Here is a 12,225-nt window from a genome sequence, read left to right as displayed (position 1 = left end):
GGATTGAATCCAGGGATGCTTAACCACTCAGCCAGATTCCCCAGCCTTTTTATTGTTTATTTTGAGACAGGGTGTCACTAGTTGCTAGGGCCTCACTAAGTTGCTTAGGCTGTCTTTGAACAGAACATTTTTTTTTAATCTCATAGTTTCCATGGGTTAATCCAGGCATAGTGTGGATCATCTGGATTCTCTGTTTAGGGTCTAATGAGGCTAAAATTAAGCTTTTGAAGCTTGATGGAATTAAAGGCTATTATCAATTTTTTGACAAGATTGAGAACCATAATGTGCTGTGTCTATATAGTACTCTTGGCATACCTTATCTAATTTGATCTGCAAACCACCCTGAGAGTTAGGTTAAGATCCACCGTTATTTTGTAAAGATTTATAGCTCAGCATGTGTATGAGTCAACTTCAGCTGCTATAACAAGCTCTACAGACTGGCGGCTTAAACAACAGGCATTTATTTCCTTAGTTCTGGAGGCTGTAAGTTCAAGATCCAAGTGTTTTCAGAGTTGTTTTTTTTCTGAGGCCCCTCTCCTTGGCATTTATTTATATGTTGTTCTTTTTCTGTGTCCTCATATGATCTTCCCTGTCTTTTTCCTAACTTCTTTCTCATGAGGACACCAGTCATGCTGGATTAGGGCTATTCAGATGACCTCATTTTACCTTAATTACTGCTTTAAAGGTGCTCTGTCCAAATATAGTTCATTCTGAGTTATAGGAGGTTAAGACTTCAATATGTGAATTTTGAAGTGGCTACAGGTCAGCCCATTGAACCTGTTCCTTCCAGGTGCGGTGGAGCACACCTGTAATCCCAGCAGCTTGGGAGGCATCCAGAGATTTCAAAGCCAGCCTCAGCAATTTAGTGGGGCCCTGAGCAGTTTAGTGCGGCCTTATCGGTAAATAAAATACAAAATGAGGCCGGGGATGTGGCTCAGTGGTCAAGTGTCCCTGAGTTCAATCCCCCGTACCCATCACCCCTCAAAATGACCTATTCCTGGTGAGTCCTACAACTAGCAATGGCAGAAATAGATGTGAGCAGCTATATCTCCTAACTACTGGAATAGCCAAACCACGTCACCTTCCTGGTTTCTGTGGTTCTCTGGATAGCTCAGGCTCTGGAGGATCCAGAGGGAAGCACAACTGTTCACATGTGCTCCTTTCCAGTGCTCTCCCCAGACTCCTAGAAGATTTCTAAAAGTCTCACCCTTTTACATAGAGCTGTCAGAATCCCAGGCTGTACATTCTTCATTTCTCATACAGGGTTCTCTTACCTTTCACTTCTAATGTTTTTAGAAGCCTTTTTTTTTTTTTTTTGTACTAGGATTTAACCCAGAGGTGCTTAACTACTGAGCCATATCTCTAGCCCTTTTTTAAAATTTTGAGTCAGGGTCTTACTAAGTTGCTGAGGATGGCCTCCAACTTGAATTCTCCTGCTTCCTGAGCCACTGGGATTAAAGGCATGTGTCACAGAAACATAAACACCAGAAGACAAGGGAGCAGGGCTTTCAAATGCTGAAGCAGCAAACATACCCAGCTACATGATCAACTATGCTCATTCCCAAGCAGCCTCATTCCCAGATACACAAAACCCCAAGAATTTACATCCCATGGACCTATTTTTAGGAGGCTCCTTGAGAATTTAACAAAATAAGAACAGAACACAGGGTCCAGATAGCAAGAGAGTACAGGGTGCCTTAAAATGACAGGTGCCTTAAAATGCGCTTCAGGCAGTTTAAAAAAATCATGATTTTTTAAAACTTAGAGTGTTTTAACTGTTATGATAGAAATTTGTACTGGAGGTTGAATTCAGGACACTTTATTGCTGACCTATATCCCTAGTCTTTTTTGTTTGTTTTGTTTGAGACAGGTTCTGCTGTTTTGCTGAGGCTGGCCTTGAACTTATGGTCCTTATTGTAGAAGTTTTTGGAGTAGTGTGATAACCATCTTTGACTGAAGGAAAAAAGTCTTTACAGACTTACAGTGTTGATTAAATAGTTTAAAATTTTTAGTAACATAAACTAGATATTTATACTTTATATAAGTTTTTATTTATAACTCCTTCATCTTATAAAATTTAAAAAGTTAAAAGTCCTCCCCAACTCAAATAAGTAAATAAAAGTAAAATATACATTACTATTAACCAGTAGAAGAATCCTTGAAATACTTTAGAATTATTTGTTTTGATATGAGAGCTTCAGTCCTCCCTGCAGAGTTGGAGTACATTGGGTCCTGGACTATAGGCCTTCAGTACACTCCATAGAGAAGCAGTGAGTTTTGAAAACGCTCCCAAGCCTTTCCTTTTGTGCTCCTCCATCCCCAGATGGTATGAACCCCAGGGAAAGAGCGGTGTGCTGCATGAGATTGGGGGTGTTCATTAGAACTGTGACCAGACTTGGTGTTTTTCTGGAGTATTGAGTTGTCATATCTCTTAGTTAGATATGATTGCTAATTTAATACAGATTTTTTTTTCCCGTTGAAGCAATTTAGCTTTGATATAGCTGAGGAAGCATCTAAAGTCTGCCTGGCACACCTTTTCACATATCAAGATTTCGATATGGGAACTCTTGGATTAGCTTATGTTGGTTCTCCTAGAGCAAACAGTCATGGAGGTGTTTGTCCAAAAGGTAAGTTTTCCCATTGGCCTTGTGAATGTGTTGCTGGAATGGTAGACTGACTGGATTACATTATTATTCTATACTTAATACATAATTTTTGTTTATGTTTCCTTTTGCTTTTAGCTTAGAATAGTAAATTTCCTTACATTATAATTCTGTATTTAATTTTTATACGTTTCCTTTTGCCTTTAGCTTATTATAGTCCAGTTGGGAAGAAAAATATCTACTTGAATAGTGGTTTGACCAGCACAAAAAATTATGGTAAAACCATCCTTACAAAGGTATGTCCTTTGATCTTTTTAAAAGGATAGATTTGGAGTTTTGGGTGTTAGACCCTCTGTTATATATTTACATAAGTGTCTTTAAAGGGAAAAGTATGTAATGTTTTTAATTTCTGCCTAAAAGAAATACATGTTTTCTGGAGAAGTAATGAGAACTTAAAAAACTATATAAAGGGGGCTGGGGTTGTGGCTCAGGGGTAGAGCGCTTGCCTAGTACTTGTGAGGCCCTGGGTTCAATCCCCAGCACCACATAAAAGTAAATAAATAAAATAAAGGTATTGTGTTCAACTACAACTAAAAAAAAAAAAAAAAAACTATAAAGAATAAAATGACTTGTCAGCTTCTTTCCAGGCACGTCAGGACTGTGTGTTTCTTAACCCTGCCCTCTCAGGTCCTCTGTCCTAAAGCTCCTCTTGGGGCTCTGGTGTTGGGCTGCAGTGCAGCTGTCATTTTAAGGCATCCTGTAGTCTCTTGCTGTCTGGACTCTGTGTTTTGTTTCTTGATCTATGCCTTGTTTTGTTATATTCTCAACAAGCCTCCTAAGAATAGGTCCATGGGATGTAAATTCTTGGGATTTTGTGTATCTGGGAATGAGGCTGCTTGGGAATGAGCATAGTTGATCATGTGGCTGGGTGTGTTTGTTGCTTCAGCATTTGAAAGCCCTGCTCCCTTGTCTTCTGGTGTTTATGTTTCTGTTAAAGAGTCTGAGTCTTTGGCTTTTGCATGTGACCTATTTTTCTCTAGAAGATTTTCAGATCTTGTTTATGTGTAAATATATCTGTTCAGAGTCTGTTTGTCTACCAATAACAGAAAACTTAAAAACTGTGGCATAAATAAGGGGTTCTTTGTCTCAGTGAGAAGCAGTTCAGAGAGTCTTCTCCAGGTGGCATTGTAACTGAGAGTTGCTTATCGGAGCCTTAGGTTTTCTGACTTGCTTTCAGCTATTCTAAGCACAAGTCCTTTGTCCTTGTTTTGTCATCTTATGGTTACAGATGGTTCTCTCTTATGTTAGAAAAAGATGGAGAAAGCAATCATAGCTGACCTAATCTGTCCCATTAAAAAAGCTTTTCTAGAAATTTCATTGCCTGGCTTCTTCTCTATCTCCCTGGACAAAACTGGGTTCCATGAATGCCCATAGTCCTAGAGGAATGGGGCTATTTTAGCTGAGCATATTGCTGCCCAGAACAGAATTAGGGTTCTTTAAGGAAGAAGGGGAGAATAAATATTTGGTAGAAAAATATCAGTTTCTGATATACTGATATGTTGTCTATAATGTAATTGGTGTGTGGTGTATGTTATTTTTCTCCACTGTGCTGGGCAGATGGACCCTTCAATCTGGAGACTTGTGTCTTTATGTAAAATGTCCTTGTGTTATTTCATTGATAAATTTTGTCTTTTTTTAGATTCCTTTCCATGTCACCCATTATTTTTCTGTCTCAGCTTAATTTCTACAATTGATAGAATACATCATAGTCTGATTGTTATTCTTTTGTAGCTCTAATTAAAGGGCTCATTAGGCCCAGCAGACAAAAGTAACTGATGTTCAGAGTTTTCTTTGCATGGTCCTTAAGGAAGCTGATCTGGTTACGACTCATGAATTGGGACACAATTTTGGAGCAGAACATGATCCTGATGGTCTAGCAGAATGTGCTCCGAATGAGGACCAGGGAGGAAAATATGTTATGTATCCTATAGCTGTGAGTGGTGATCATGAGAACAATAAGGTATGTGTGGTTTGGAGTCTTTTAATGTGGGTAGGAAAGGAGGCGGCTGTGTAGTTTTCTCAAAATGGGAGCTCAGGGCCTGGGGTTGTGGCTCAGTGGCAGAGCGCTTGCCTTGCACATGTGAGGAACTCACTGCAATACTCAGCACCACATAAAAATGAACATAGATATTGTGTCCATCTGTAACTAAACAATGAAAAAAAAAAAAAACTTAAAAAAAAAAATGGGAGCTCAGGAAAGTATTCCATTCCTAGGTATTTCCCTAGGGATGGAACTTCAAAATACCTTTAAAAAAAAAAAAAAAAATATATATATATATATATATATATATATATATATATATATTAGTTGTAGTTGACATAATACCTTTTTTAATTTTTTTATTTTTATGTGGTGTTGAGGATTGAACCCAGTGCCTCACACATGCTAGGCAAGCACTCTACCACTGAGCCACAACCCTAGCCCTACAAAGTACCTTGATATGTGGTTGTGTTTTGGGGTGAAGCACTTGTTCATCTACTAAAACTGTCATTTGGACTTTTTTTTTTGTAGTTTGGTATTACTAGGGATTAAACCCAGGGGTGTGATACTACTGAACTACAACCTCAGTCATGTCCATCCACCTTTTAAAAAGTTTTTATTTTGAAACAGGGTCTCCCTAAGTCTTTGAGGCTAGCCTCGAACTTGCAGTCCTCTTACCTCAGCCTTCTGAGTAGCTGATTTGTACTGTTATATCAAAGTTAATCATGTGTAAATTTGGATTCTTAAAAAAAATAATAATAAAAACTTGTGAGTTCTAGGTTTCAGGGTTGTCAGCTCAGTCTTTATGTTAAAGATTGTCATTTCATTTAAACTTTGTTGCTCATTTTAACTCTATGGTACTTCACAATTTGCATGTTTTCATTAACTTTTTTAGTAAAACACACAGTTTGCTGAATTATATGCCTCTTGTTTGCAGCTTTGTCTCTAGTCCTAGTAGAAGTACCTGCATAATAAAAAACAGTAATCTAGTGTACAGTGGTTCCTGTGTCTGGGGTGGGATTGATCCTGGGACCCCTGTCCCCTCGGACACCAAAATCTGCAGATGCTCATATCCTTTATACAAGATCATAGAGTCTTTGCACATCTTCTTGTGTGCTTAAGTCAGCTCTAGATTACTTATAAAATTAATACATTATAAATGCTGGGTGAGTTGTTTTACTACATTGTTTAGGGAATACTGACAAGAAAACTCTGTCCATGTACAGTACAGATGCTTTTTTCCGTGATCTCTTTTTTTTGGTGGGGGGGTTACGGACCATGGATTGAACCCAGTGGTGCCAGTGAACCACATCCCAGCCCTCTTTTATATTTTATTTAGAGTCATGATCTCACTGTTGCTTAGGGCCTCGCTAAGTTACTGAGGCTAGCTTTGAATTTGCAGTCCCCCTGTTTACCTCCCAAGCCACTGGGTTATTGGCGTGCACCACTGTACCTGGCTCCTGAATATTTTTAATCCATGGGTGCAGAACCCACAGATATAAGGTCCAATTGTGTGAGTTGATTTGGGACGTTGTGAATAGTTTCAGAGACTGTTAACTCCTAGAGACCATACTGAAAGCCATGTTGACAGGTGTCTGGTCCTTTTGTTTCATCCTTTTATCTGGAGCTCTGCAGCATGGGGCAAACACTCATGTTACTGAGGTGAAGTGAGCCAGCGGGGAACCTGGTCAGGAAGGGATGGTGAAATAGTTGCCTGGTTCCCTCTTGGAGCCAAGCTGTGGGTGAGTTTGAGTGTGAAACACGTGGAAGACAGGGTCACTGGGGTGTCTCTGCCCTCACCAGCTTTTCCATTCCCAGCCTCTGCACTTCTTGTGATCTTGAGTGTTGAATCTAGTTTTGTTCGAATGTCATGAGTAAACAGTCTTATTCTCTTGCTTTGCAATGCTACATTTTATATCTCCTTTACTTGACAACTTGTGCCTGAGAGAGATTTTCCTACCCCTTTTGCTCACTCTTCCAAATTATCCAAGCTTGAATTTTCATGTCTTTCTTAAAGATCATCTCTTCATTTCTAATCATATACATTATAGTTAGTGCCATATACACTTACAACAATGATGGGAATGGTATAGTAGCCAGTAGCCATGTGTGGCCATGGTGCAACTGAAATGTTGATTAGAGACTGAGGAATTGAATTTTAAATTCCACTTTATTTAAATTTAATAGTGCTTGTCTATGTTTGGAGGGAAGAATAGGCTTTAACTATAAAAGGACGCAAGAGACCTTATTGGGAGGATGGGAATCATCCTTTTTTTTATGTGAAATACTTCATGAATTTGCTTGTCATCTTTGTGCAGGGGCCATGCTAATCTTCTCTGTATTGTTTCAATTTTAGTATATGTGCTGCTGAAGCAAGCATCAGGATGGGAATGTTCTAAAACTGATTTATGATGATGGTTTCACTGCTTGGTAAAGTTATCAAGGAAATCATGGACTTTTATCTTTGAAGTGGATGAGCTTATTATTAGCTGGGTGTAGTGCTGCACAACTGTAATCCTGGCACTTTGGAAGGCTGAGCCAGGATTGCAAATTTGAGGCCAGCCTCAGCAACTTAGACCCTATCTCAAAAGGGCTGGGAATATAGCTCAGCGGTAAACCATCCCTGGGTTCAATTCTCCATACCACCAAAAAAAAAAAAAGAAAGAAATGGATTAGCTTTGTTATGTGTACATGTGCCTCAGCAAACCTGTTAAAAAGAAAATAACAACAACAAACCAGTGTAGAAGCAGAAAAAAAGGGGTGAAGGTATAGAGCTCATGGAGACATGTGCTGGTCAGTGTGGAAGGTGGTGAGGGGCAGTGGGCATTTATGATTCCATTCTTTCCACTTAGTAGATGGCTGGACATTTCTATTAAAAAAAAAAGGATAAAATACATTGAGGGCAGCCAGTCTGAGTGTATTTGCATCCTCCTTCCTGTGATCAGAGAGGCTCTGTCAGTCACTTTTGTAGTGACCTGGATATTGCACCAGTCCTCGAAGTAGCAAAATGTGTCTTCAGACATAGGCATGTAGCCCCATGGATTGAGCTACACCCACCTTTTCTTTGTGATTTTTCCCCTTTGCCCTGTTTGGGATAGAATGTTCCATGGAAATGCCCTTTGTGTGTCCCCTTCTCTTGCTTTGCCTTTGGGTGTGGCCTACCTAGATGTCAGTCCAACCTGCTGACAGCAGACATCATGAAACTAGACTCAGTCCCCTGAAACCTGACCTCTTGCCTCATTTGAATTGCTTCTTGCTCTCTTTCTGTAGACCTTTAAGGTCAGATGAGCCATCACAGGACTCCCAAAGAAAAAAGTATCTCTGACTGTTGTGTGGTTATTTCGTGCAGCCCAGTTCACCTGGAGTGACCCTGAATGTTTTAGTCTTAAGGAACGCGACAATACATAACAAGAAAAAAAAACTCTCAATAGTTATATATGGCTAGTGGCTACCATGTGGGTAGTGCCGCTATAATTGGACAGGTTCCTTGTTCCTTGGTTATGAGGACAGTGTCAGACTTTTAGTTTATAGGCTATGCCTCGGGACATGCGTGGATGTATGCATTGTACTGTTTTTCCGCTGTAAGTTCTTCCTAAGAGGGATTTTTCCTTGGATTCTCCACAGGCCTGTAAGAACTTACTAAGGAGAGTGGCACCTGGGCAGAACTGTTTTTTTCTTTAGATGTTGGGCTATCAGCAAAGAATGGCTTATTTATTTTGTCCCAAGTATATCATGTTTAGTGTTTTTTTTTTTTTTAATAATTTGTTTTTTTCCAAGTAGTAGCACTCTCCTTGTAAGAAGAAGATGCTGTGCATATTTTATATATAAATGAGTTCCTTAATAAAATGTTTTAATCAAATGAAAGGGGCTATAGGACAGAAATAAGGTGGTTCTTTTACCTGGGTAGGCCTTGCCTCCCTCTAGATGGGCTGATGAAGAACAATAGTTAGAAGGGGGCTTCATGGGCTCTGAACAAATGAATTAGTGAAAGGAAGCATGGGGACACTGAAGGTTGTCATTTAGGATGGTTATCTGAAGGCAAGAGGGGGTTGTGAGATAAGGATGCAAACAGAAGGCAGGAGCCATTGAGGGCTTGGGTAGGCAGAAACCTTAGTGGAGGATTGGTCGCTGTTTCCTTAGCATTATCCTGGACATCTGTGGCTTGGGAGGTGTAGCTGATAATGACATATTCTTTTCTGTTTACTATGAACTTTAATTCACTTGAAAGTGAACTGGTAAGATTGAGCTCATGCATCTGCAATGCCAGTGAATGAATAAACTCTCCCAGAAAAAACAGCTGTCTGAAACTTAGATTGGGGCACCTGGATCTATTAAGTGTTTTTACTGTAATGTAAGCAGACTGGAGATTGTTCACAAAGCCTAGTTGGCATTTCTGGGTAGGGTGATGAGGTCCTCCAGAAAGTGACTCCCTTGGTACCTGTTGGAGGGCTTATGCTTTCTCTTCTCAGTGCTTGGGACTGTCTAGGCTGAAACTGAAGCCATTTAGCTCCTGCAGAGCTGTGGAGATTCTGCCTTAAGAAATAATCACACTTAGCTTCCCCGAGCACCTTATGCCTTTCCTGAGCATTTTGGTGGTTCTCTGCTCTTCCTTTTCCCTTGGGACACTGGTCAGAGAAACAAAATATTGTAGACTCAGGAAAATATTTAGGCAACAGTTTGGAATTTAATGTTTAAAATATCTTCTATGTAATATGCCTCTTACAAAGCTGAAATATTTGGAACCTTCACATGGTACATTCATATAAAAGAGCCAGGGAAAGGGAAGTGGGTAAACCAGAAGCAGACCCTCTTTTACATTCCTGAACTTACTCTGCCTGATTCTCATGTCACCACAGCACTTGCATGCCTGAGGGGCAGTTTCAATCTGATGGGATTTGTGAGCTCCTTGTTCTGCTAGACTGCTTGTTCCCTTGATGGGATATTTGGTCCCAGTATTATCATCACTTGCCTTCACGTGAAAACTTTTAGGTCTTTAAGCAAATACACAGCAGCCATTTAGTTCCCTGTAAAGGAATATAACTCAATTCCATATAAATGACATTTTGAAGGTGACTGAGACCACTTGACATAGCTCTGGGGTGGCTCTAATGGTGTTTTTTTTGTTTGTTTTTTAAAAATATATATCTACTTCTTTTAGTTGTCAGTGGACTTTTACTTATTTATATGTGGTGCTGAGAATCGAACCCAGTGCCTCACACATGCTAGGCAAGCGCTCTGCCACTGAGCCAGAACCCTGATGTCTTCTAATTATGTTTTTTACATTAAGAATTTGTCCCTAAAGAAACAGATCAGGAGCTGGGGCTGTAGCTCAGTGGCAGAGCACTTGCCTAGCATGTATGTGGCACTGATTTGATCCTCAGCACCACATAAAAAGTAAATGAATAAGTATATTGTATGCACCTTTACGTCAGAAAAATACTAAAAAGAAAAAAGAAAAAGAAACAGTACAAACACTCCACGGAGATAAATTTTAATTATATTATTTTGGGCCCTTGTGGCTTTTTCTCTCTCAAGATGTTTTCAAACTGCAGTAAGCAGTCCATCTATAAGACTATTGAAAGTAAGGCCCAGGAGTGTTTTAAGGAGCGGAGCAACAAGGTGTGTGGGAACTCCAGGGTGGATGAAGGAGAAGAATGTGACCCCGGCATCATGTACCTGAATAATGACACCTGCTGCAATAGCGACTGCACACTGAAGCCAGGTGTACAGTGCAGGTGAGAAACACTCCCACATTGAGTCTGGGGGGTTGGTACAATCAATGTCTGTGTAATAGAAGATTGAAAATACAGGGTTTTAAAACTGTGTGTGTGTATGAGAGAGAAAAAGAGAGAGAAGCTTTCTGGAAAGCAGTTTGGCACAATGTAAAAACATTACTCAACTTGCATGCTTTTCCACCTAGCAGTCCCACAGTTCAGAGAATCTTTTTAAAGGAAGTAGATGTACAGGAAGGTGATGTAACAAGGATACAAGCTCATGGCTGTATCCTTTCATAATAGCAAAATATTGGAAACAATCAAAATTGCCATCCTAGAATATAAATTAATTATCATATATCTATACAATAGAATAATGTTTCTATTTAATGACATAAACTGTGGAGAAAGCAGGTTACAATTAGAAGGTACCAATATTTCCATATTTATGTCCCCTTGATAGACTAGAGCCTGGCTTAGGAAGAAACTTTATACTTTACGGTGAATAACTGAAACTAACCTGTGCATATATATTTTGTATTAATGCTATAGATGAGTGCCAACAGGGAGTCGGGCTCTGGCGGCCTAGTGCCATAGCTGTTGATTGTCTGGTAGACCCCTGGTTTTTTTGTTTCATTTAATTAATGCGTTAATAAAAACAAAGGACACTGAGGTGTTGTAAAGATGATCTATCTGTATCCTTATTCTTTCCTACTAAAGTGTGGTATTGATGCTGCCTTATCTACATTAGGAAGGGGCAGAGGGTGGGCAGGTGACTCTAACTCCAGGGAAGTCTGACTATGCAGGAGTGGTGAGTTAGGCAGGGGTCTTTCCTGTGATGTCACTGTAACAGCACTGTAGGCGTTTAATGAGGGCCTGTCATTTGAATTGAATTGTCTCTGTTCTTCCACAGTGACAGGAACAGTCCTTGCTGTAAGAACTGTCAGTTTGAGACTGCCCAGAAGAAGTGCCAGGAGGCTATTAATGCTACCTGCAAAGGCGTGTCTTACTGCACAGGTAGTGCTTTTGCTGCTCTCTTGGAATACTGTGATTCAAGTGTGAATGTATATGCTTGAAAAACAAGTGATGTTTGGTTTAGATGAAAGCAACCCCTTAACTCTTGTTGTTTGCCATGTGCTCACTTCTTTCGTGAGAGACACTGTGTTGCTTGTAGAACTGGTGGACCTGTGTTTTAGTCAGCTTTTTTTCCTTTTGCTCCTGTGACTAAAAGATCTGACCAGAACAATTTTAAAATAGGAAAAGTTTATTTGAGGGCTCACGGTTTCAGAGGTCTTAGTCTGTAGAAGGCAGCTCCATTCCTCAGGACTTGAGGTGAGGCAGAACATCATAGTGGAAGAGTGTGGCAGAGGGAAACAGCTAACATGCTGATCAGGAAGCAGAGAGTCTCCACTTGTCAGATATAAATACATACCCCAAAGCCATACCTCTCCACTTCAGCTACCACTCAGTTAATTCCTATCAGGGGATTAATGCACTGATTGGGTTAAAGCTCTCACAACCCAATCATTTCCCCTCTGAACCTTCTTGCATTGTCTCACTCATGAGCTTTTGGGGGCCACCTCACATCTAAATAATAACAACCTGTGACTCTTATGCTCACTGTTTTTGCCCTCAGGGAACAGCAGTGAGTGTCCACCACCAGGAAATGCTGAAGATGATACAGTTTGCTTGGACCTTGGCAAGTGTAAGGATGGGAAGTGCATCCCCTTCTGTGAGAGGGAGCAGCAGCTGGAGCCCTGTGCGTGCAACGGTGAGCATGGTTTAGCGCTGAGTGCTGCAGCAGGAGGAAATATGGCCTTTGCCTTCCAGATTCCCTATGGAGACCTGGCATGTCAGCTGCTCACAG

The 12,225-nt window shown here is 40.3% G+C and overlaps 1 protein-coding gene and 1 non-coding gene across 5 annotated transcripts in view; one reads left to right on the top strand and one right to left on the bottom strand.

Annotated features, from left to right (window-relative positions):
- Adam17 (ADAM metallopeptidase domain 17) overlaps nucleotides 1-12,225 on the top strand; it is a 55,062-nt gene that overhangs the window by 34,185 nt on the left and 8,652 nt on the right. For all 4 annotated transcript variants that reach the window (XM_046441229.2, XM_046441230.2, XM_046441231.2 and 1 more), the window contains 6 exons: nucleotides 2,483-2,627; nucleotides 2,811-2,899; nucleotides 4,471-4,623; nucleotides 10,180-10,379; nucleotides 11,272-11,375; nucleotides 11,995-12,129. In XM_046441229.2, the coding sequence (XP_046297185.1) occupies nucleotides 2,483-2,627; nucleotides 2,811-2,899; nucleotides 4,471-4,623; nucleotides 10,180-10,379; nucleotides 11,272-11,375; nucleotides 11,995-12,129 (826 nt within the window). The remainder of the gene's footprint in view (nucleotides 1-2,482; nucleotides 2,628-2,810; nucleotides 2,900-4,470; nucleotides 4,624-10,179; nucleotides 10,380-11,271; nucleotides 11,376-11,994; nucleotides 12,130-12,225) is intronic.
- On the bottom strand, nucleotides 6,918-7,020 carry LOC124090871 (U6 spliceosomal RNA). The gene has a single exon (XR_006851257.1). It is a non-coding gene; the product is annotated as a U6 spliceosomal RNA (small nuclear RNA).

This window comes from Marmota monax, unplaced genomic scaffold (assembly GCF_021218885.2).
Source record: "Marmota monax isolate L192 unplaced genomic scaffold, Marmota_monax_Labrador192_F-V1.1 WCK01_AAM20220418_F8-fsc00010, whole genome shotgun sequence".
Taxonomy (NCBI): domain Eukaryota; kingdom Metazoa; phylum Chordata; class Mammalia; order Rodentia; family Sciuridae; genus Marmota; species Marmota monax.
This window is presented reverse-complemented; position numbering and strand designations above follow the sequence as displayed.